This window comes from Choloepus didactylus, chromosome X, assembly GCF_015220235.1.
Source record: "Choloepus didactylus isolate mChoDid1 chromosome X, mChoDid1.pri, whole genome shotgun sequence".
In the NCBI taxonomy this organism is placed as follows: Eukaryota; Metazoa; Chordata; class Mammalia; order Pilosa; family Megalonychidae; genus Choloepus; species Choloepus didactylus.
Window position 1 is genome coordinate 137,344,005 of NC_051334.1, and position 26,981 is coordinate 137,370,985.

General features: G+C 35.3%; 1 protein-coding gene across 2 annotated transcripts in view; it reads left to right on the forward strand.

Moving 5' to 3' along the window:
• The window catches only part of PLS3 (plastin 3), a 142,653-nt gene that overhangs the window by 67,977 nt on the left and 47,695 nt on the right, over window positions 1–26,981 (forward strand). For both annotated transcript variants that reach the window (XM_037822000.1, XM_037821999.1), the window contains 2 exons: window positions 6,847–6,903; window positions 10,743–10,826. In XM_037822000.1, coding sequence (XP_037677928.1) covers window positions 10,754–10,826 — 73 coding nt within the window. In that variant the 5' untranslated portion in view covers window positions 6,847–6,903; window positions 10,743–10,753. The remainder of the gene's footprint in view (window positions 1–6,846; window positions 6,904–10,742; window positions 10,827–26,981) is intronic.

Below are 26,981 nucleotides of genomic sequence, written 5' to 3' on the forward strand. Positions count from 1 at the left end.
CAAAAAACTCCAGGCACGCAGAAAATTACCATGTGACCTGGCAATCCCACTTCTAGGTATATATTTAAAAGAACTGAAAGTGGGGACTCAAACACATATTTGCACACCGGTGTTCATAGTGATATTATTCACAGTTGCTGAAAAGTGGAAGCAACCCAAGTGTCCATTAACAGATGAATGAATAAACACAATGTCATCTGCACATACAATGGAATATCATTCAGCCGTAAAAAGGAATGAAGTTCTGATACATGCAACAACATGTATGAATCTTGAAGGTGTCATGCTGAGTGAAATAAGCCAGACACAAAAGGATAAATATTGTATGATCTCACTGATACTAAATAATTAGAATAAGTAAATTCATAGAGTCAGAAACTCTATAAATACAGGTTACCAGGGACTGGGGTAGAGGTGGGGAATGGGAGTTAATACTTAATGGGTACAGAGTTTCTGTTTGGGGTGATAGGAAAGTTTTGGTAATGCATGGTGGTGATGGTAGCACAACATTGTGAACGTAATTAAAATTAACACCGCTGAATATTATATTTGAATGTGGTTTAAAGAGGAAATTTTAGGTTGTATATATGTTTCCAAAATAAAATTTTTAAAAACCAAAAGACTGTACAACACAAAGAGTGAACCCTAATATAAACTATGGACTATAGTTAATAGTGTAATTATAATAATGTTTCATCAATTGTAACAAAAGTACCACACTAATGCAAAGTGTTAATAATAAGGAATACAGTGTGTGAGGCAAGGTATATGGGAATCCTGCACTTTCTGCATTATTTTTCTTCTTGCTGTGGTCCTACAATTTCTTTAATACAAAAAAAAAATCATTAAAAAAAAACCAGGCACAATGATCCAGCCACTTTGGCCTTCATCAGCTCCAGAATATCATCACCTTTTTTATGTCTCTGTACCTAGAATGTCTTTACCAGTGACGTATATCTGAGAAATTCCTACTCATGCTCTAAGACATAATTCAAAAGTCACTTCCCTCGGAGAAAACCTTTCCTGACACCCACCACTCTCACCCCAGCACTCAGGATATATGACTATAATAGCACAATAGTACTAATACTATAAATCTTTGTTTTCCCATCTATTTCCACTATTAGACAGTAAGCTCTTCTGAAGAGGAGGGGACTTTGTGTCCTAATTCTCTATCTGTAGCACCAACACAGCCTGGTACATACTAAGCCTTCAATTAAGGCTTGCTGAATATAAATAAATATGTAGGAGAATGTGCTAAACATGCAAGTTGAAATCTTCCATAGTTGTTTGGAAACATGGGACTGGAGCTTGAGCAATCATAGTAAAAGTAGGTGAGCTTCAGCCCACAGATAGCTGCACACCCATCTAATCTGGAGGCCAGAGCTGTAAATTTACCTAACTAGGGAGGAAGCAGTGTGGTAGTTTCTGTTGTTCAGCTAGGTATGTGAGGTGTGGGTGTTCCAAAGCCCTGGATATTTTAGATGGAGAAAGTTGACAAACACATTCCTTTTTTGTTGACCACTGTTGAGTTGTTCACTCATAACAGTGCCTACAGCTTTTTTCATTTGTAATGGAATAATTTATCTTTCTTGTTTTGTCCACCCTTTGTCGCTCTCTTCTTCATGATACAAACTTAAATATGTGTTGCCCATCTCTAACTTAAATAATCAGCCTTTCTTTCCCTGTTCTATTTACTTAGCATACTAGTAGCTAGGATAAAGTCTATGGTAAACAGCCCCAGTTTTTATTCTTTAGTTGCCTTTCGATTTCAAGAAAAAAATAAAATTCATAATCAACTCTTGATTATCCACTGATGAATTTTCCAGTGTGTGTCCCCTTCCTACTGACCCATATGGTACTGAATGACTCAGAGCAGATTATTCAGCCGGCTGCAATCCTGAATATCCCCCCCCATCTCCCTCAAACTTCGGAATTTGAGTAATAGTTTCGGGTAGTTGTAGGAGTACACCTTTCTCAACGCAGATTTGTGTTCAGGGTTTATGTATGGCTAAATGAGCCAGTGGAGTGGTTTCATAATTGCTGTATTGTTAGTCAAACTCTGAAATTAGGGATGACTTCATAAGCATAAGATTCTTCTATGGGTGACGCCCTGAATTCATACCCAGTTGCACACCATATCCTTTTATGAAAAATAAACAAGCAAGATTTTGTTTGCTTTTGCTTTATTCCCTTATTTGAAAATCTGTTTTCCTGTGTCTCAGATGTTTAGGGAGACAGAGTTTGCTTTTTCTTTTGCTGCTTTCCCTTTATAGAACAGGAGGCAGGCATAGATGCTAGGGAGGAAACAGAATTTGGGACAAATCAAAGTGCTTTGCAGACAGAGAGAAGTCAGAAAAATGTAGACTCTGGGGAGGTTTTGTTTCACTTGCTGAATTTAAATGGAGGGAAAATATGTTTCTATTTCTTTCCTCTCTGCCTCCCTCTCTCAATCTCAGTCTCTCTCTTTCTCAATCTCTCTCTCTCTCTCTTTCTGTCTCTCATCATGTAAATAGGGTTCCCTTTTGTGGGAATGGGGAGAAACACATATTTCAAGTCATTTCTTCTTTTTGCCTGTCAATCACATATTGTGAAATTGGGTTTCAACTTTTATTCAGCAAGGAATATTTACTTTTTATCTCTCCACCTTCTTTTCATTGCACATAAATGTACAAATTAAGAGGAATGAGACAATATTGACAAGCTGTTAACTATTTTTAAAAGTGGTCCTGCAATACTGACTGCGTTTTAAAACTTCAAATTCATGTGAGACAAAGGGAAGAGATGTTTAGTTGGTACAAGATCTATATTTCCTGAACAATTTAACTCATACAGTTTGTTCAAATACCATAATTACATGGAACTTTTAACAGGAAGTGAGACCTGGTAGGTTTGCCTAGGTTAGTGTGAAATAGAGACATATCCCAAAGTAATTTGGGCAGAGAATAAAAATATTTATGCAGGGCCCCCTGAGAAGCTGGGGGAAAATGCAGAGGTGTTGGGATTCCTCACCTGGATAGTTGCTGATGTTCTCACAAACATTGAGGACTGACGGCTTGGTATGCTGAGCCCTCTATCTTGGGGCCTGCGCTTAGGAAGCTCCTTACTGCAAAGGAGAGGCTAAACCTGCTTATAATTGTGCCTAAGAGTCTCCCCCTGAGTGCCACTTTGTTGCTCAGATGTGGCCCTCTCTCTCTAGCTAAGCCACCTTGGCAGGTGAACTCACTGCCCTCCCCACTATGTGGGACCTGACTCCCAGGGGTGAAAATCTCCCTGGCAAGGCAGGATATGACTCCCAGAGATTAATCTGGACCCAGAATCATGGGACTGAGAACATCTTGACCAAAAGAGGGATGTGAAAGGAAATGAAATAAGTTTCAGTGGCTGAGAGATTCCAAATGGAGCCGAGAGGTCACTCTGGTGGGCATCCTTACGTACTATATAGATAACACTTTTTAGGTTTTAATGCACTGGAATATCTAGAAGCAAATACCTGAAACTATCAAACTGCAATCCAGTAACCTTGACTCTTGAAGACGATTGTATAGCAATGTAGCTTACAAGGGGTGACAGTGTGATTGTGAAAACCTTGTGGATCACACTCCCTTTAGCCAATGTATAGATGGATGACTAGAAAAATGGGGACAAAAAACTAAATGAAAAATAGGGTGGGAGGGGGGATGATTTGGGTGTTCTTTTTTACTTTTACTTTTATTCTTATTTTTTGGAATAATGAAAATGTGCAAAAAATTGACTGTGGTGATGAATGCACAACTATATGATGGTACTGTGAACAATTGATTGTACACTTTGGATGATTGTATGGCATGCGAATATATCTCAATAAAATTGAATTTTAAAAAAAAGCTGAACCCTGACCTTTAGGGCTGTGACTGATTTTGCCACCAGATCATGCGCACATTTTCTGGTAGCTCTGATTTACCTAAACTGATTTAGTTCACACCAAGCCACTGCAGAACATCTTCATTTCTAGGAATTTATTTTATAATAATTTGACACAAGGGGGTGTACAGCTATAAGCTATTTATGGATGCGCTGTTTTGAACAATGGAAAAAAGGAAATAACCTAAGTCTATGCTAACACTATTGCAGACACTTTAAGTAGATCCGTTAATGTGGAAATGAATGTTGAAAATGTCTGTTTTAGAAGGGCTATGAATAGTATCCCTCTTTTAAAGTGTGTGTGTGTTATACAAAGTTTCTGGATGGCTACTTAAATTGTTAACAGTTATCTCTGGGAGTGAACTGGGGACTGCAGGAAGAGAAGGATTGAGGGCTTTTACCTTTCACTTTTTAACCATTAAAATTTTTTTATATATATAATAAGCATGTTTGACTTTTGCACTTCTTATTGTTTTTAAAGGAAGACTTAAAAATGAGCACATTCTGGATACAGAATGAGGGTTTAGTAAATGTATAAATTTATGATGTTTGAATAGTCTGTTTCTATTCATTAAATCATCAATTCATTATAAAAAAAAGTGGTCCTGGAATATTTAAAGTATAATTTGTATTTTTTAAAATAGCTCCTTTCTGCTCTTCAAGTTGCACATAAAAATTGGTCTTATGAAGGAACCAAACTGAGTCATGGGTAAAAAGTGGCTAGCAGGTTTTTTTAGGCCCATCCTTCTTAAATTACTTTGACTAAAGTCTTGTAATTTTTATATAAGAGGGAGATCCATTATACTCTGTAGTTCATAATTATAGGGCAGATGAGATAACTTTTCCTGTACCCCATTTAGAAGGTTGTTAATAGAACTAATGCCTTATATTTATACAGCCTCCTACAATGACTTAGGCATTCATTTATTCCACATCTTCTTTCATTAAGGATTTGAAGTTGCTGTATAACACGTTACAGTTTACAATGTGCCTTCACATATGCCAACTTTAATCTTCCTGAGGACCCTGGGAAAGTAGATATTATTATCCCTATTTTCAAATGAGGAAACTGAGGCTCAAAGAGATTAAATAAACGTACTCTTGGGCTCATTGCCGGGATAGGGCAGACCCGGGCATTAAGTGATGTCTTCTGATAAGTGCAACATTCTTTCCATTTTAACATGCTGCCTCCCTGGGTGAAGAACAACAGCTTGGTACAAGGCACTCTGGATTCAATGAAGGGTCTACAGGGCAGTAAGGATATCAAATCTGTTTTGCGTTGTGAATCCCAGTCTCGGATGTTTCAGCTGTCCTTGAAAAAAAACAAGGCCTAAAGTCCAATGAATGCCCCGTGAAGAGGAATAGCGGTCCTATTATTATAATGTGTAAGCTTTTAATGTTTTAAAATCTGATGATGCTATCTACCTTGCAGTCTTTTCCCAGATATTTAAAGTGGCATTTTCTCCCAAGATAGTAATGTATTGCTTGATGTTCTTAAAGATACCATCAAGTATCTATAAGTAGAGTTAATGATAAACCTTTTTGTTCCTTCATAATGGAAAAAATATACATTAAACAAATTTATTTTAAGCTTCGAATGGCTCATTAAAAATTGTGATCCTTATTAACTAAAATATATATTGTAAGCCTTTGAAATTTGAATATGTATTTTTTAGTTTTAGCTCAGGCACTTCCGTGTACATTTGAATGAGAGAATCCTTGGTTAAACTATTCTGTTATCCTGGTCCAATCTTGCCTGGAAATGTATTGTGGAGTCAGGCATGTTCTAGTTTTTTTAAATTCTTATTCAAGTGTGCCTCTTAATTTCTCCTGTGTTGGAAAATCTGAGTTATAGGTGTAAAAGAAGTCCTTTAGGCTTTCATTAATATGATTGGACAGGAATAAGAGATAAGAAAACTTGAAAGTATGTTTTAGGTTTTTTTTTAATGCTCTGTTGGATTAATATATTTTTAGAGTAAAATGATGCCTTGAAATCATTTCTATGATATCTAAGCTGTCAACACAATCTATTTCCTAAACTTGTAAGAACAACAATAGTACCGCTTTCCTGGCCTATTTGAAAAGGAATTAATTAATAATCCTTAAAGTTCCCAGAGCCCTCTGCTTTCTAAAAAAGGGATATTTATACCTTTTGTTGAAGCCACCAACTCAATTTGTTTCATATTATAATTATGTATGTTAGCCTTCTAGACTGTAAATTCTTTGTGGGCTGGAGCTAGGCATATAATAGATGCCTAAAATATTGGTAAAGTTGTGGGAAGATTGTGATATGTATGTGTGGGAGGTATGTTGTGGAAAGGTATGAAAAAGAGGAAAAGATATTTCTTACCCCTTTCCCTTGTCCTGGACAAGGGAAACGGGGGAAAATGGGGAGAAAGGTTGCAGTCAGATTTCACCTGGTCAGCAGGGATAAAGGGCCTGGGGCCAGGGGAGTGGTTAAGTCCATGTCCAGAACCACCTCTTTTTAATTTTTTCTCTTGTATAGAAGAGATGTGGTAGTATGAGAATAAAATACCTTTTTTAAAAATCGCATACTTTAAATTACCACAGATTCAAAAACCATCCAAACTGGAAAGGACCTTTAGAGATAGGAGATGGGCCAACTGTTTTGAATTTTTTGAGATAGTCTCACTTTCACACGTTCTGTTCCATTGTTCTACATGGTATAATTATTGGAGATGGGTAATAATTTTGTATTGAAAACATGATTGATTAAAATATATGTAAAGAAATCTGAGTAAATGCAATATAGTGTTTCTGTACTCAATAATGTTGAGCAGTTAGATAGCATAGTAGTAAAATACAGACGAATTTTAGAAGTACCGTCATTAGTTCACAGCTTCATTTATGGAAACTCTTTTTATTCTTAACTTTAAAAATGCCTAACATCATATCTAACTGATGGTCTTCTTTACCTTATAGATCCTGGGACTGTTCTAAAAGGTGTTCTCCTGATTTAGTGGCATTTTAATATCATAGGTAAGAAAGGTTTATGAACTGGTGAGTTCTGTTTTATGTTAAAAAGTATGCTTTTATTTAATTTTGAAAAAACCAGTCATGTATGTTACATTATACTGAAAATTAGCCAGTGGTATCATGGTTATTTAAAAACTTCACTGGGACGGGAAATTTTAGGTTATATATCTGTTACCAGAGTAAAAAAAAAGAGAGACTGTATGGTGTACAGTACAAACAGTGAGCCCTAATGTAAACTATGGACTATACTTAATAATGTAATTTTTTAATTTTATTGAGTGCTTACTCTGTGCTTGAGACTGTGATAAGTTCTAGAGATACTGCTACGGCTTTGAAAAAGGTAAATGTGGCCCCAATTCTCTCAAGAAGCTACCCACCTTCTCTGATAAGTATTGAGTTTATTTGCAACAACATGAGTTTGGTGATTAGTTTGTTACCTTTTAATAAATTTTCTAAAAGGGAAAAATATAATATCTCAAATATGTATTTTGTATAGTTTAACAAATTGTTTTGAAATTTATCATGTAGAATACTATGTTGAAAAGGCAATATATAAACACTATTTTTTTCTCTGTGCAGAAATTAACAGAAAATTTGAGGTTTATGCATTGTTATACAGACCTCCTTTTTCTCTTGCAGGGGTCAGCAAACTTTTTTGTAAAGATACAGATAGTGAATATTGTTGGCCTACAGGCAAAATCAAAGATATTACATAGATATTTATAAGAAAAGAGAGAAAACAAATTTCTAAAATATTTTCATTAATGAAATTCAAAATATAATAATAGTTGGGTGCAATCTTTGGCAATAGAGGTCTACTGATTAGAAGAATGGAATTCTTTTATTTCTGGAATAACATTTCATTTAATAATTAATGTATTCTAGCATCAAAATCAATTGATGTATTCTGTCATCAAACAAAAATGTTCACCTGTAAAAACCATTCTTATCCTGTGGGCCATACAAAACAAGTGGTGGGCCAGATTGGCCTATGGGTAGCAGATTGCCAACCCCTGAGGTATTGGTTAAATAGGTCAGATAAGGCCAAAATGGAAAGGGTGTGAACCCAGGTAGTGAAATAATTTATGTGCACAAGGATGCAACATTTTAGTGTGTTTCTATAGCAATGCCAAATATAATATTTTTTTCATTGACACCTCTTTGCCCATCCTTTAACAAAAGTGATTGATAGGTGTCGGTAGGCTATTTGGAAATCAGTGTTTTCACAGTGAATGATTTTAAAGTGGCTTAGTGGAAAAAATGATACCAAATATGAATCACTGGTCACATAACTTTAAAAATTTTTTTTATTTTGAAATAATTTAGATTTACAAAACAAAATTGCTAATAGAACACCTCCACCAAAAAAAGCCCATGTTTTACCACAAATGTTAATGGCTTCCATAATCATAGTACAATAATTGTACTATGTATGGAAATCAGGAAAGTAACATTGCTGCAATACTATTAACAAATCTATAGACCTTATTTACATTTTGCCGATTGTCCCACTAATGTCTTCTATAGCAAAAGAGAAAAAGTCCCAAATTTTGCCAGATGTCCTGCTGTTCTCGTTACTTTGATGCAAGATCTCCCTTGAATTTAGTTTTCGGTCTCTTACTCTCCTCGAATCTGGGATAATTCCTCCCTATCTTTTTATTTCATAACAAATGATAATTTTCTCTGATTCTGTTTTCATAACAAACGGTGATTTTTTTCTAATTCTATAATTTCTTCCACATTTATTAGTTGGAATTCTACTTTGAGAAAGAACTTTCCCTTCTCTCTTATTTATTTATTTCTATTGGGATGGACTAATGGATTCTTATTTTATTCTGTAGTTAATATCCATTACTATCATTAGTTATTTTGATGCTCAAATTTTCCCATATTTGGCCAGTGAGAGCCCATCAATCTGGTTTACATTCAGGCTGAACATGGAGCCTGATAAAAATGGGGTTGTTTTGCAGTATTGGTAACATTTCATTAAAAGGCATATTGATGGTGTTCTGTATCTGCTGAATGTCCTAAAGGTATTTAACATACGTGAATCATCATTATATTCCTAAAAAGCAAAGATTATTCATCATATCATTTCCTGTTTTTCATCTTTAGATTACCTATATCTCATGCCCATTATGAAAACACTCTGTTTTCACTATGGCATTAAGTAGCATCTCTATGTTATTGCTTAACTTGGGCAAACATTCACTTTCCTCACTTTTCAATTTTGAGAAGAGCTTTGCACATTACCAGTATTTAATTATTATCTTGCTTATTAAGTACTTTTGTTAATGGCCATGCTCATGAAACAAGGTTAACACTACCTCAGGGTTGAACTTGACAAGGTGTATTTATGTAACACAGGTGTCTAGCTCTCCAAAGTCATCTTTGAGGGAAAATGTGGGGGTGAGGGTAGAAACTACTTCTAGAAAGTCTAAACTGTTACACAGGCTAGCAATATGTTTGGCACAGTTAGTGCTCAATGAACATTTGTTAAATGAATGAATAATAGCAGGCTCACCTTCCTATTTCTTTTTTTTTTCTCTTTTTTATTTTCTATTAGAGAAGTTGTGGGTTTACAGAACAATCATACAAAAAATACAGGATTCCCATATACCACCCCTCCACCAACACTTGCATTGGTGTAGAAAATTCATTACAATTGATGATAACCCTTTTTTGGTAATTCTTCTATTTTTAAACAGTAGTTACATTTGTTACAATTGATGAAAAATTATTAAAGTAGTATTATTACTATAGTTCATAGTTTATGTAGGGGTATTTTCCCCATATTCCCCACCTAACATTATTTTTTTATGGATGTCTTTATTTTATTACTTATCTCCACATACACTGAATAAAGGGAGTGTCAGTCACAAGGTTTTTACAATCACATGGTCACATGATAAAAGCTATATGGTTAAACAATCATCATCAAAGATCAAGTCTACTGGATTACAGTTCAACAATTTCAGGTATTTCCTTCTGTTTATTATGATACACTAGAAACTAAAAAGAAATATCTGTATAATGAGTCAGTAGTCATATTCATTTGTCAAATCCTAATTTCTCAGTTACAGCTCTTCCCTCTCATTTGATCATTCTCTCAATCTTCAGGGATAGCTGAGCATTGAACATTTAGGTTCTTCGTGCTGGAAAGGGGTGTCGATCTTATGAAGTAGAGGAATGGAACTGGTTGATGTTCTTGGAGAGACTGGTACCTCTGGATTTCAGGGCTTACCCGGCATAGCAACAATCTGGAGGCCTTAAGTTCCTGAAAAATAAACTTACTAAGTAATACATTTATAGAGTCTTAGGTAGAGCCAGGGTATTCTTTAGGGTTTTCAGGAATACTGTTGGTTGGGACGTGGCATACCATGGCAATTTGCAATAATCTGGTTGAAGCTTGCATAAGAGTAACCTCCAGAATGACCTCTTAACTCTATTTGAAATTTCAGCCACTGAATGGTCACATAACTTTTGCCAATTTTTTTTTTAAAGCTTTGGTACCTTTAACCAAGAATACTTAATATGTATCTATTTCCTGACATTCCTGTGTATGTTGGCCCTTCCTTACACTCTTTTAAATATAATTTAGGACTTTGTCCTTAAAAGGAAGATTCAGAAATATATTTTCTGAATAACTTTCGGTAAATGATGATTTTTCAGTTGTTTGATTTCTTTATTATGACTGCAACTATATGTTAACCTATTTGGATTATTTTTGTAGTTTGCAATTTTGTTTTGATTGTCCCTAAGATGAGAATTCAGCAAGAGTGTTTGTAATATTTTCATCGCAAACTTTTTTCAAGTCTGAAACCTTTTTGGTTTCTCTGTAGATCTTCTTTAAATGGATGAGATGGCTACCACTCAGATTTCCAAAGATGAGCTTGAAGAACTCAAAGAGGCCTTTGCAAAAGTTGGTGAGTATTTTTGGTAATTATAGTAAAGCAATTTTTATTTGATCCTAATCAAATTTATTTCTCTAAAAAATTGCATGAATGGTTAATTACAAACCTTAGGTCAAGATACTTAAAATAGATGGAATAAAGTTTTGGAAGCTACACTTAATACTGTATTATTTCTAATTATAACTAATATCAAGTACAGTCAAAGGCTTTTAGGCCAAGGTCCTAATCCTTAACTGGGGGCTACTGTGGGTCCTGAATTTTTTATGACAAATTCTATGTTATTATTGTATTTTGTGTATCACTGTATTTTTCTGAGGAGAGAATTTGGAGCTTTCAACAATAATCTCAAAGGGGTGTGACATCTCCCTCCAAATGTTAAGAATCATTAGATAATGTTTTCCCCTTCCTTAATTAACTCATCTTTATTGCCTTTATTCGAGGATCTTCTGTGCTTTGGGGTAATGCAGATTGTTCTGCCTTCTCATATAAAATTATAGCACCAATACAATATGAGATGGGAAGTTATAGGATGTCATTTGGTTTATCCTTTAAAACCACATAATTCTAAACATGTCTTAGAATTGAGCAGCTATGAAAGCAATATATAGTACTTACATTCCAAATTTCAGTGCTCTGGGCAAGTCAGTAGAAGATAATAAAAAACAGTAAGAAGAGATTACTAATGTATATAATCATGTGTTACAATATACTTTAGAGTGGTGGACTATGATTATTTGGAACTTCTTGATTAAAGAGTATGAAGTTATATCGTAATGATTTGTTATTTAAATCAGAATTAACCCTTGGACCTGTGTTGAAAATCCCATTAGTGAAAAGTGAGGAAGAGTACATCTCTATTCCCATATATTTATTATTAACCTTTTCTATGAAGTGATTTAGTAGTATCAACATACCTTGGGAAGAATAATGACCTCTAGTAAGAGTTACTGTTAAGAATGCTATCAGAATTCTAACTAGGAAAAACTGAATAGTTCTAAATCTAACATGATTTTGCACGTGTGTAAAAGAAAGCAGTAAATTAACTTGCCATGGACAACATTTACTAAGAGTATCACCTAATCTGATATTAGATTGATAATGAAAGATAGCAGGTGAGTTATTGGCTGCAAGAGTATTTTTTAATCAGTCTCTTTTGTAGAAATGCTTATTCTTTTCATAGTCTGTAGAATTGCTCTTATTGTTTTAGGAATGAATTTCTTTGAACTTTCTGTTTTATTTACAGTCATCTTTCAGTATTGGTGGCAGCTTAATTTATTTCTTTGTGAATAGAATTTTGGGATAGGAATCATGCCATGTTATTTTTTGGTGTTATTTAATCACCAATGTCCTGCCTCCTCAAATAAATGTTGTTGGATACAGGCCTTGTTCTCATGTGCAGTATCTTAGAAATATTTGCATGCAATATATTTTTTAATTAAAGCTAATTCAGATATTATTTACCTGATGGGATTGGGATACCTTTATCAGTAAAAGAGTTTAATTGTCCCTTTAAAACTTAATGGTATAAAGAGGGTTGACCAATTATATCCATGGAGGAAACGGGGTTAAATTGAGTAAGTGGTGGATCAATGAGCCCTTTGCCTTCAAGGAAGTTTCATTGCAAAACTGCCATCTTCTTTAAAAACACATCTTGGAGGGTTTAGGGAAGGTAAGCAGCTAACCAAAGGCAGGATATTGGATCATATGTCCTATTCAAGTCCTTATCCAGGCCTATGTTGTGAAATATGTAGGTTCTTATTAGTATATATGCTGTAAATAAGAATTTTGAAGTCCAATATTTCTGCCAGTTCCACATATTATTTTCTTTATATTTTCCCCTCAGAATCTAGCACAGTGCTGCACACATGTTAGGGCCTCAATAAATATTGACTTGATTGAGTCCCAGGTAACTATGCATAGTGTCTTGATGTAGTAGAATTTTGTTATCATTAACTATAAATTCAAAGGTCCTTTGTTATGAAGATTTTCATCGTGGTGGAATTTATTATTAAAGGTTTCAGACATTAGATTGTAGCACATAAACTTTATATATATTTTTAGCATAATAAAGGCTTATCTATAGTTTATCTTTCAGAAAATCATTTAAAGGCCCAGCTGAAACTTTTGATTTTCTGTTAGGTAGAATCTTTGTAATTTTTGGTTGTTAGTTGAGGAGCCTTTAGGCAACAGTCAAAGGCATTATGAAAAACTTTTTTTCCCTCATTCAGGGAGACTCTTTTAAAAACAGTCTCTATAACTTATTTTCTTATGAAGGACAATTGTTTCCTATTTTTGAGGGGAGAATAGGGAGGACTACTTTGTCTCAGTTCAATTGTGACAAAACTTGGACATCATTATATGATTTTTTTCCATCTATTAACAATAATAGCCTTGATTATCTTCTTAGAAACTCAGCAAAATCACAGAGTGTGGAGAAAATCTCTGTAATTAAATCAGACTTTGTTCAATCAATTAATAATGCTTTGAAACTCTCTTTATTAGCAATAAATTGAGTACTCGGATTTAAAGTTTTCCTCTCTCGCTTTCTGCACCTGCTTGGTGTTGAGCTCCAAGCAGTGTATTGTCATGTAATTATTTTGATTTTCTTAACAATTGCTTCCACTATTTCCCCCTGGGATAGCTTGGGATAGCAGAAGCCTTTTTTTTTTTTTTTTTTCCTTCCTTCTTAACATTTCTGTTTTAATTTAATGCTGCAATCCTGCATAACTTCCTAAAAAGTAACAAATAAAACTTTTCAGTACACCTAGGAAGTAAATATTTACAAGCTAGAAAATGTCTTTAGCATTCTGAGACTTTAATCTTGCAGTGGACGCTGGAGGTCATTTTGATGATTATTTGCCATAAAGACAAAGTCATGCAATGTAAATCCTTAAAGGTTTGTTTTAGTTCATCCTGAAAACACTTATTTTTAAATCTCATTTTTTTTCCTCTCCTGAGTAATCCCTACTGAGCTTTTTTTGTTTTAATACATGAATTCAGCACTTTTGAAGTAAAGGAATAATGAAGTTGCTTAAATAGAATAGTGTGGGTGTATCCCCTTGAGGTTGACCACCAAAAAATTTGGCTTATGGTGATTGTAGCCATACCAGAATTGCTCTTATCCCAGGAAGATGAGTTGTTTCAAATTACTTGATATCCTCTTTTATAAAAACTGCATCAGGATGATACCACAAAAAGCAGAATGGCTTAGTTTAATTTACTTTTAGTATTCAATAAAACTCTACCAATGCATATTTGTTTAATTATGCCTTAAGAAAATAAAAACTATAGCCCAACTTAAAAAAACATGTCAGTGCTCTTTCAGTGTGCCTTCTGGTTAATTATCTATGGAATACTAGAGGTGGAGATGTTGGGATAGTCTGAAATACATTTTTTGACAATATGAAAGATAGTAGGAGTACAAAACATTGCATTTCATTCTTTAGTTATATCTTTACATGTGTGTGAGGTTTAAGTGTGCATGTATAGGTACGTGTGGGAGAACACGCTGGTGTGAGTGTGTGTGTGCATGTATTTAAAGTGGGAGAGTGGCAAAAGGTAGAAATTTAATGATCAAACTGCTGGAAATTTTGAGTTGCCAAAGGATTGATGGAAAACATTTTTTATTGCCTTGTCTCAGCCCTCTAACTTTGCCCAGCCTTCAGCTGAACCTGACGTCCCATTTTTGGTAACCCACTATTAGGATCAACGCTTAAGCTCATTAAGTTGCCTTTTACATTTGCTGGAGTGAGCTATCTCAACAGGTAGAAGCTGTGAAAGGCAAAATCCATGTTTAGCTAAGCATCTGGAGATGCTTAGCAGCTGCCTTTTCTAAAGCCTACATGTCTGAAGAGAGCTTGACTTTACTGCTTGAATCTTGGGATGGAATAGAGTCTCAATTCTCCTGCGCAAATCTTTGGCTGAGTTTTAAAAATCGGTATATTTTGTGCTTTCACGGGCATTCAAGATTCTGTTTGTGTGCATGTATGCACAAGCATGGGTGTTTAAATCCATTATGGTTAGACACACAGATTCCTTTTGTTCTTTCCTTAATGCAAAAAAGTTGTGGATTACCTTGGTTAAACTAAATCAAAATTTGAAACCCAGCTTTCCTGAAAGTATATGCATCTGCACTTGATTGGGTTTCTTCCTTAAGCCCTAATGTGCCCTGTCCTGTGTGTAACATGTATGTGACCTCTTTTTGCAGAAAGACACAATGCCAGATTTTGACAGATTCAAGGGTGGTTAAAGCACCACATACACATACACATACACAGAAATATGAGGGTCAAAAGAAATCCCAGTCTTTCCTGCAGTCATATTTATAAGGCAAAGTAGCACCCCAAAAAATGCCTTTGAAGTGATAGATTGCACCACATACAACCTGGACATGGGCAGTGTAAAACAGCAGCTAAAATCAAAACCACTTGAACTCTGGCTCAGCTTTCTCCAGACAAGTACTTAAAATAGCTTAAATAACAGGATGCAAGGGGAGGGAAAACATTTCCTTTTATGGATATGCATTCTTGGTGTGATTCAAACTTCTGCAGGAACATGGCTGTATAATAAGTTTATTTACTTTAAGGTTGCTTGGGGGAAGGTGTTGGAGTTAACTGGCATTTAACATAATACTTGGGTAAAAAAGCATAATGAGATTTCCTTTAAAGCAAAATGCAAATGTGAACCTACATGTGACATCCTCAAAAGAGAACAAAAGAAAGAAAAAGTATCAGTTGTTACAAACAGTTGGTTCTTTTCTGATGAATTCAGTAACCAATATGAACAGCATATGGAGCCTCTTAGTGAGTTTTTAAAGTATGGTGATTTTTCTTTAAAAACAAAAGAATTCTTCAGCAGTTTATTGAAAATTCTTTACTTTCTACAGAAACTTTTAGCGGTGATTAGGTAGAGTTTGTTTTTTCCTGGTGCCTGTTAATATCTACTTATACTGACCATATTTTCAGAACCAAAAACTTGGCACAAACATTGGGACTACTCTGAATAATATAAGCTGTATGATAATTAATATGAAACTTATCAGGTAGTTGAAAATAGAATGCTGGAGCAGAAGAGTCTTACAAATACAGAGCTTCTTCTACACCCTGCCAGTATAGGGTTAATGAAGGAGTGGCCAAATGAGTCAGAAAGGGGTTCCAGAATATTGGCAGCTTTAATAAGAAAATAAAGAACTGCCATCATGCCTGCAGGTTGTACTTTTAGTTTCCAGTTGTTAAAACTGTTTTCAATCTTTTCCCATGTTTTCTGGGTCAGTTATTATTAAATTCTCACGTCTGTGTCAAAATCTAGAATAGGAAAAGTTTACATCAGACATAGTTTTGGGCTCCTGGTTAATAATGTCAGTAATGAGATGGAAGCTTTCTAAAATGTCATTATGCTATCCCAGTTTTCTGACCATCTAAAGCATATTAGACTCCTGATATTGTTTAAGGATTTTTTTGGTGGGGAGGGAGGAGAATGGAAATAAAATTAGCAAAAACTTTAAAAATAATTCCACGTCATTTTGTCTTCTGAGTACTTTACCAGTTAGGAGATTTTTGTAAAATTACTTGCTAGCCACCTTCTCTACCTTCGTTTTGAAACTGAAATCATTTTCTTCAAAATATATGATTTAAGAATTCTATGAAAGGCTTGATATAATTTTGTAGGAATAACAGTAAAGTGCCTTTAATCAAAGGAGACAGTACAAGCTGGATTAATATCTGCTTGGAAAAATAACAGTGTAGCTAAAACTTTTAAAATATATTAAACTAGATCACAAATGTTGAGCCTTTCCTCATCTCAGGAAAAAATGAAAGCTATATATTACAAGGATTTTGAAGCCACAGTTTCGAATAAGAACTAGAGCTTATGTCTGATTAATTTCAGTATCTTTGGTATCTAGCAGAGTGCCTGCCAGAGAGTAGGTACTAAGTTTGTTCTGGAAGTCGATTCATGCTAAACAAGTGAACATGCTATTCCTTAATAAAGCCAAAGCAGATTTTTAAATTTATAATGAGAGAGAAATCCAGACCATCGCTGGTTGTCTGCTTGCGCTTTCCTTGGTGGGTGTGTTCACTTAGAATGCCAAATTATATATCCAAAGGCTGCTGGGTGAGTACAGGATTAGAACAAAGGGAATGAGATTAAATGTTATTTAAGGGATATTTTTGTCAAGTTAAGGTTTCCTGATGAATTGCCATTCTGTCCTTCAGTGCTATTTCTGGGTTTTTTCTTTTCTTTTTTCATTGTTGTTTGTTTTGTTTTTAAAGTGCCCATCTAGGGTTAGAACATCCTCTCCCTACTCAATACCTGAGAATCAGTGATTCTGCAAAAAGAATTTTTTTCATTGCTTGTATGCTAGGCATATTGCTACATACTGGGGATGAGAGATATAAAGATTTAAAAGAATCTTTATCAAGATATTTGTTACCTAATAAGGAAGATTGTTATGTAATGACAAATTCTTATTCTCCCAACCTCCCTTTGAAAGTTTCCTCTTCAGTTACTAAAAGTATTTATTATTATACTAAAAGTATTTATTATTATAACCCTTACTTCAAAATGGACTTTCCACATGTGGTGATTTCATGTTAATTATATTTTAGGGTGGCTTCTTCCTATGGCATCTTTTTTTAAATGCAATTTTATTGAGATATGTTCACATACCAGTCATCCAAAGTGTACATTCAGTTGCTCGCAGTAGAATCACATAGTTATGCATTCGTGACCACAATCAATTTTTGAGCATTTTCATTACTCCAAAAAATAAGAATAAGAATAAAAATAATAAAGAACACCCGAAACATCTCATACTGATAGACAGCAACTAGTAAAGGGGGAACGATAATCTACTAAGAACAGATAAGATATTGAGGGTAATCCCAATGCGATGGGAATGCTCAAGAATAATTATGGTTTGCAAACCATTTTGGGTATGGTAGGATCATGTTGGAAGCAATGTAGTTAGTTATTTTAGGTTGTTTGTTTTTCTTATTCCTTTGTTTTGTTAGGGTTTGTTAATTTTCTTGGGGTATGGTAGGGACATGTTGAAAGCAATACAGTTGTTTTACGTTATTTGTTTTTCTTAACCCTTTGTTTTGTTTCGTTTGAATTGTTTTTTTTAATTCTTTGATGAAGTAAAAAAAGCTATTGCATTAAAAAAATTAGCTTCAATATAATTATGTTAGCTTATTTGATTTTTCTTATACCTTTGATTACAGTTTGTTAATTTTCTTGGGGTATGGTAGGAACATGTTGGAAGCAATGTAGTTATTTTAGATTATTTGTTTTCTTATTCCTTTGGATATGGTTTATTAATTTTCTTGGGGTATGGTAGGAGCATGTTGGAAGCAATGTAGTTATTTTAGATTATTTGTTTTCTTATTCCTTTGGATATGGTTTATTAATTTTCTTGGGGTATGGTAGGAACATGTTGGAAGCAAAGTAGTTATTTTAGGTTGTTTGTTTTTCTTAATCCTTTGCTTTGTTTTGTTTGAAATTTGTGTTTCTTGTTGTTTGTTTTAATTTCTCGATAAATAAAGTTAAAAAAAAAACTCATACTCCTTCCCCCCGCCCCGTTCTTCACTTAATTTTTGTCCCCCTTTTTTCTACTCATTTGTCCATGCACTGGATAAAGGGAGTGTGAGCCACAAGGTTTTCACAATCACACAGTCACACCATATAAGCTATGTAGTTATATGATTATCTTCAAGAATCAAGGATACTGGATTGCAGTTCAACAGTTTCAGGTATTTCCTTCTAGCTATTCTAGTACACTAAAAACTAAAAAGGGATAGATATATAATGCATAAGAATAACCTCCAGAATGAACTCTCGGCTCAATTTGAGATCTCTCAGCCGCTGAAACTTTATTTTGTTTAATTTCTTTTACCCTTTTGGTCAGGAAGGTTTTCTCAAGCCCATGATGCTGGGTCCAGGCTCATCCCTGGGAGTCATGTCCCATGTTGCCAGGGAGATTTACACCCCTGGGAGTCATGTCCCATGTAGGGAGGAGGGTAGTTAGTTTACCACCTGAGTGGGTTTAGAGAGAATCAGGGCACATCTGAGCAGCAAAAGAGGTTTTCTGGGGGGTGACTCTTAGGCACCACTATAAGTAGGCTAAGCCTCTCCTTTGCAGTAACAAGCTTCATAAGGGCAAGCCCCAATATCAAGGGCTTTCTTGGCCTACTACGATGGTAGTCCACAGTGCTTGTGAGAATATCAGGAATTCTCCCAGTGGGGAAGTTTAATGTTTCCACATTTTTCCCTAGGCTACAAGGGGGGCTTTGTAAATACTTTTTATTCTCTGCCCAAATTATTCTGGGATGTATTGGGGTTTCACGCTAACGTGTACAAACCAACCAGATCTCACCCCCTATTCAAGTTTCCATGTAATTATGGTGTTTGAATAAACTGACCATACAAGTTAAATTATATAGCGTGCTACAGAAAGTATACATTTTGCACCAAACAGACATCTCTTCCTTTGGTCTAACATAGAAGTTGAGGTTTTAAAACACCATCAATATCATCCTTTTCCCTTTAGTCTGGTTTACCTTAGTTCTAATCAAGTCCATTTCGTTGATATCTCTAATAGAAGTCTGATCTCTTTTTCAGCTTTTTAAACATTTGCTGTATGGGGTAATGCTGACATTCATAGCTCCCAAAATCTGGCTCTGAGTCTCAGGTGTCACGCAGATACCTGAAGTTACAGGGACTGACCAGCTCAGTGTCTCAGAATTTAGAGATAAGCATTACAATTCATGAATAAATGTGACTGCTGTAAGAGTTCACAATCTAGGAACCTTTACCATAAGCCTTCCCCTGATAACCTATGGTCTCAGATCCAATTCTCAGAGTTTGCACATTATAGTCAGTCCATATTAGTGAGGTATAATGTTTGTCTTTTCAATTCTGGCTTATTTTGCTGGACATACTGTACTCAAGGTCCATTCACCCAGGTGCATACCTCACGATTTCATTTCTTCTTGCCACTGCTTGGTAATACATTGCATGTATATACCACAGTTCACCATTCCAATTATCAGTTGATGTATCCTTAGGCCTCTCCATCCATTGCAAATAGTGAGTATGGCTGCTAGACACCAGTGTGCAATGTCCACTCATGTCCCTGCTCTCAGTTCTTCCAAGTATATACTCAATAATGGGATTGAAGGACCATATGGCAACCCCATAGTTTTCTTCCTGTGGAATTGTCACACTGCCTTTTGGATGGGCTGCACCATTCTACTTCCCTACCAACAGGGAATAGTTACATCCCTCTCTCCACATTTTCTCCAGCACTTGTATCCCTCTGTTTATTTTTTAAACAGTTTTACTCAAACACCATAAAATCCATTCTACCATTTGTTTTTTTCAAACCTTCAAGTTCTTCCTTATGTTTACCCAATGTCTTCTTTATATCCTTCATCTCGTTTGCCCTGTCTTCCCTCAACTCGTTGATTTGATTTTTGAATTGATTTAGGAGATTTGTTTAATAATTGTTTCAATTCCTGTATCTCAGTTGAAGTGTGAGTTTGTTCTTTTAACTGGGTCATATCTGTGTTTTTCCTAGTGTGATTTCTAATTTTTTGTTGTCTAAGTATCTGGTTTTCTTGATTACCCCAATCAGATTTTCTGAGACAGACAGGCCCAGGTCTCAGGAGGAGGATGTATTCATATCAGGTTTCCCTGAGGATGAGACCCAGAAGTTTGTCCGACTTTCCTATGAGGCCTCTTGACTCTGTGCTTTTCCTATATTGCCCAGCAGGTGGCGCTTGTGATCCCACAGCTCCCCACTGGTGTAAAAAGGTGCAGCCCCTTTAATTCTCAATGGTACATGTGTCAGAAGCCAAGCTTAAGTTGTTTCTGGGTTTTCCCCCACCCAGGTTCTGGAGTCTGAATTCTCAGAGGGAGGGCAGCCACTTGAGCTGGGCTCTGCCACTCTTTTCATAGGGAGGATACACCCTTTAGGTGTATTCTCTTAACTCCACTCTTGCCTGGGTCAACACTGACAGTTGAAAATGCCTGAGCCTTTCTCTATTGAGCTAGTTAGAATGTGAAAAAAAAAAAGGAAAATGAGAGAAAGCCTATTTTCAGAGCCACTCCCCAGCCCCCCAGTTTCACTGGCTGGCCAGTGTTGGTACCTGTTCTCTGTGCACCTTTTCGTGGGACATAGCCACTTTCCAGTATTCTGAGCTCACCTGACTCCAAAAGCCTCTGTTTTTATTTTTTTTTTCCCTACAGCACCACCTCCTCTCTTCCAGGAGCGACCTCAGGGTACTTTCCAGCTTGCTCCAGGTTTATCTGTGCTTGTAGCTTGTATTCAGTAGTCCAAATTTGTTAATTGAAACAGCAGTTGGAGCTTGTCTGAGTTACTGTCCATCACTCCAGATAGCCTTCTTCTTTTTCCCACAATGAAGTTTTCCAACACAGCCTGCTGTGCCAGTAGGGGAGGGGCGACAGCTCTGCTGTTTGGGGAGCTTTACTTACAGTTTTATGCTATGATCTCAATCATTCCACCCATTCCAGGCTGGTGTACAATGTGTCCAGTCATGGTTGTGTGCCAACAACTGTTCCAGACTATTTACTAGTTGTTTCTGGCTATTTACTAAAGAACTAAATTCAACACCTCTCTCTGCTGCCATCTTGCCCTGCCTCTTCCTGTGGCATATTTTTTAAGTGCATTTTTATTGATATATATTCACATAACATACAGTCCTTCAAAATGTACAATCATTTGTTCATAGTTGTGCATTAATCACCAAAATCAATCTTTGAACATTTTCATTACTCCAAAAAATAAAATAAAAATTAGAATAAAAAAGAACATCCAGAATATTCCATTCTACTCCTCCCCCCGTTGCTCATTTACTTATTTTCACACTCGTTCATTTTTTTTAACTTTATCAAAAAATTAAAAAAACAATTAAAAAACAAGGTTTCAAACAAAACCAAAACAAAGGAACAAGAAAAAATAAATAACCTAAATAACTACATTGCTTCCAATATGTTCCTGCCCTACCCCAAGAAAATAAACAGACTATAACCCAAAGAAGGAGTAAGAAAAACAAATAACCTAAAATAACTACATTTCTGCAAACTTTTTCCTACCGTACCTCCCAGAAATTAACAAACCATAGTCAGTCCTGAGCATTCCCAGAATATTAACTTTACCCTCCATAACTTAAATGTTCTTATTAGATTATCATTCCCCCTTCACTATTTGCTGTCTATCTCCAGGTCCCCAAATTCTACAATATAAACCATTTATTTTACATTTTTCACAGTGTTCACATTAGTGGTAACATACAATATTTCAATTTTTGTGCCTGGCTTATTTCGCTCAGCATTATGTCCTCAAGGTTCATCCATGTTGTCATATGTTTCACAACATTGTTCCTTTACTGCCACATAGTATTCTAGTGTGTATTTGCCACATTTTATTTATCCACTCATCTGTTGAAGGACATTTGGGTTGTTTCCATCTCTTGGCAATTGTGAATAATGCTGCTATGAACATTGGTGTGTAGATATCTGTTCATGTCACTGCTTTCAGATCTTCCGGGTATGTATCGAGAAGTGCAATTGCTGGATCGAAGGGTAACTCTATATATCGTTTTCTAAGGAACTGCCAGACTGTCATCCAGAGTAGCTGTACCATTATACAGTTCCACCAACAATGAATAACAGTTCCAAATTCTCTACATCCTCTCCAGCATTTGTGGTTTCCTGTTTGTTTAATGGCAGCCAATCTAATAGGTGTGAGATGGTATCTCATTGTGGTCTTAATTTGCATCTCACTAATAGCTAGTGAAGATGAACAATTTTTCATGTGTTTTTTTTTTTTGCCATTTGTATTTCCTCTTCACAGAACTGTCTTTTCATATCTTTTTTCCATTTTATAATTGGGCTGTCTGTACTATTGTCATTGAGTTGTAGGATTTCTTTATAGATGGAAGATATCAGTCTTTTGTCAGACACATGGTTTCCAAATATTTTCCCCATTGAGTTGGCTGCCTCTTCACCTTTTTGCCAAATTCCTTTGAGGTACAGAAGCTTTAAAGTTTGAGGAGTTCCCATTTATCTATTTTTTCTTTTGTTTCTTGTGCTTTATGTGTAATGTCTAGGAAGTGACCTCCTAATTCAAGGTCTTGAAGATGTTTCCCTACATTATCTTCTAGGAGTTTTATGGTGCTATCTCTTATATTGAGGTCATTAATCCATTTTGAGTTATTTTTTGTGTAGGGTGTGAGGTAGGGGTCTTCTTTCATTCTTTTGGATATGGATATCCAGCTCCCCCAGCCCCATTTGTTGAATAGACTGTTATGTCCCAGTTCACTGGTTTTGGGGGCCTTATCAAAGATCAGTTGACCATAAGTCTGGGGGTCTATCTCTGAATTTTCAATTCAGTTCCATTGATAAATTTGTCTATCTTTGTGCTAGTACCATGCTGTTTTGACTACTGTGGCTTTATAATAAGCTTCAAAGTCAGGGAGTGTAAGTCCTCCCACTTCGTTTTTCTTTTTTAGAAGGTTTTTAGCAATTACAGGCATCTTCCACTTCCAAATAAATTTGATAACTAGATTTTCGAAGTCTGCAAAGTAAGTTGTTGAATTTGGATAGGAATTGCATTGAATCTGTAGATGAGTTTGGGTAGAATTGACATCTTAATGACATTTAGCCTTTCTATCCATGAACTAGGAATATTTTTCCATCTTTTTATGTCCCCTTCTATTTCTCTTAGTAAAGTTCTGTAATTTTCTTTATATAGGTCTTTTACACCCTTGTTTAAGTTTCTTCCTAGGTACTTGATTTTTTTAGTTGCTATAGAAAATATCTTTTTGTTGAGTGTCTCTTCAGTTAGGCTATTTCTAGTGTATAGGAACGTTACTCACTTATGTGCATTAATCTTGTATCCCACTGCTTTGCTAAATTTGCTCAAGTAACCCTGTCATTGATTTCTCAGAGTATTCCAGATATAAGATCATATCATCTGCAAATAATGACAGTTTTACTTCTTCCTTTCCAATTTGGATGCCTTTTATTTCTTTGTCTTGCCAGATTCCTCTGGCTAGCACTTCTAGCACAATGTTGAATAACAGTGGTGACAGCAGGCATCCTTGTCTCATTCCTGATCTTAGAGGAAAGGCTTTCAGTCTCTCGCCATTGAGTACTATGCTGGCTGTGGGTTTTTCATATATGCTCTTTATAATATTGAGGAAGTCTCCTTCAGTCCCTACCTTTTGAAGTGTTTTTATTAAAACAGGTTGCTGGATTTTGTCAAAGGCTTTTTCAACAATATTGAGATGATCATTTGATTTTTCCCTTTTGATTTGTTATTGTGTTGTCTTACATTGATTGATTTTCTTATGTTGAACCATCCTTGCATGCCTGGGATGCACCTGAATTGGTCATGGTGCATGATATTCTTAATGTGTCTTTGGATTCAATTTGCAAGTATTCTGTTGCAAATTTTTGCATCTGTATTCATTAGGGAGATTGTCCTGTAGTTTTCCTTTCTTGTAGCATCTTTATCTGGTATTGATATTAGAGTGATGTTGACTTCATAAATGAGTTAGGTAGTGTTCCATTTTCTTCAATGTTTTGAAAGAGTTGAAGTAAGATTGGTGTCAGTTCTTTTTGGAAAGTTTGGTAGAATTCCCCTGTAGGTCATCTGGCCCTGGGCATTTATTTGTGGGAAGCTTTTTGGTGACTGACTGGATCTTTTTCTTTGTGATTGGTTGGTTGAGGTCTTCTATTTCTTCTCTGGTCAGTCTAGATTTTTCATGTGTTTCCAGGATATTGTCCATTTCCTCTACATTATCTAGTTTGTTGGCATACAGTTTTTCATAGTATCTCTTATAATTTTTATAATTTCTTCGGGATCTGCAGTAATATCTCCTCTCTAATTTATTATTTTGTTTATTTGGGTCTTCTCTCTTTTTAATTTTTTAAGTCTAGCTAGGGGCTTTTCAATCTTGTTGATCTTCTCAAAAAATCAACTTTTGGTGTTATTCATTCTCTCTATTGTTTTTTTGTTCTCCATGTCATTTATTTCTGCTTTAATCCTTGTTATTTCTTTTCTTCTACTTGGTTTAGGATTAGTTTGCTGTTCATTTTCTATCTTCTTCAGTTGTTTCATTAATTCTTTGATTTTAGCTCTTTCTTCCTTTTTAATGTATGCATCTAGAGCTATAAAATTCCCCCTCAATACCGCCTTTGTTGCATCCCATAAGTTCATATGTTGTGTTCTCATTTTCCTTTGTCTCTATATATTTGGCAATTTCTCTTGTTATTTTTCCTTAACCCGCTGATTGTTTAGGAGTGTGTTGTTTAACCTCCAGATATTTGTGAATTTTCTAAGTCTCTGATGTTATTGACTTCTAATTGTTTTCCATATGATCAGAGAATGTGATTCGAATAATTTCCCTCTTTTTAAATTTATTGAGGCTTGTTTTATGGCCTAGCATATGATATATTCTGGGGAATGTTCCGTGAGCACTAGAGAAGAATGTGTATCCTGGTGATTTGGGATGTAATGCTCTATATATGTCTGTTAAATCAAATTCATTTATCAGATTGTTTAGGTTTTCAATTTCCTTATTGGTCCTCTGTCTGGTTGATCTATCTATAGGAGAGGGTGATATGTCGACATCTCCCACAATTATTGTGGAAACATCTGTCTGTTGCTTCCTTCAGTTTTGACAATGTTTGTCTCATGTATTTTGGAGCATGTTGATTGGGTGCATAGACATTTATGATTGCTATTTCTTCTTGTTGAATTGTCCCTTTTTATTGTTTGATAGTGACTTTCTTGTCTCTTATAAAATTGTGCATTTAAAGTCTATTTTATCTGAGATTAATATTGCTACTCCTGCTTCCTTTTGGCTGTAGCTTGCATGGAATATTTTTTTCCATCCTTTCACTTTCAATTTCTTGTGGTTCTGTGTGTAAGATGAGTCCCTAGTATGCAACATACTGATGGTTCATATTTTTAAATCCATTCTGCCAATCTATATCTTTTAATTTGGGAGTTTAATCCATTCATATTCAATGTTATTTCTGTGAAGGCATTTCTTGAATCAGCCATCCTGTACTTTGATTTTTGTTTGTCAGATATAGTTTTCCCTCTCTCTGTTTATTTCCTTTAATGTACCCTTACTAAATCTCTTTTGTTCTGAACCCTTCTCCATACCTCTCTTTCCTTTCTTTGTTTCTCTCCCTTTAGTATTTCTTGTAGGGCAAGTCTCTTGTTAGCAAATTCTCTTTAGCGTCTGTTTGTGAAAATTTGAAGCTCTCCCTCAAATTTGAAGGAGAGCTTTGCTGCATAAAGTATTCTTGGTTGGAAATTTTTCTCTCTCAGAATTTTAAATATGTCATGCCACTGCCTTTTTGCCTCCATGGTGGCCACTGAATAGTCACTACTTAGTCTTATGCTGTTTCCCTTGTATGTGGTGAATTGCTTCTCTCTTGCTGCTTTCAGAGCTCTTTGCTTCTCTTCAGCATTTGACAATCTGATCAGAATATGTCTTGGAGTGGGTTTATTTGCATTTATTGTGTTTGGAGTTCATTGGGCATCCATGATTTGTGTTTTTATGTTGTTTATAATTGCTGGGAAATTTTACCCAACAATTTCTTTGAATACTCTTCCTAGACCTTTACCCTTCTCTTCCCCTTCTGGAACACCAATGATTCTTATATTTGTGTGCTTTATGTTGTCCATCAAATCCCTGAGATCCATTTTGAATTTTTCAATTTTTTTTCTCCATTCTTTCTTTTGTACTTTCACTTTCAAGCTTGCACTCTTCCAGTTCGCTTAATATTTCCTCAGCTTCCTCTAATCTAGTACTGTGTGTATCTGGAATCTTTTTAATTTGATCAACAGTTTCTTTTATTTCCATAAGATAGTCTGTTTTTTGTGTACTCTTGCAAATTTGTTTTTATGCTCTTCTAGTGTCTTCTTCATGTCCTTTATATCCTGTGTCATGATCTTGTTTGTGATTACTTCTTTGATTAATTGCTCCAAGTACTGTGTCTCCTCTGATATTTTGATTTGGTTGTTTGGGTTTGGGTTATCCATATCTTCTGGTTTCTTCATATGCTTTAAAATTTTCTGTTGTTTTTGGCCTCTTGGCATTTGCTTACCTTGATAGGGTTCTTTTAGGA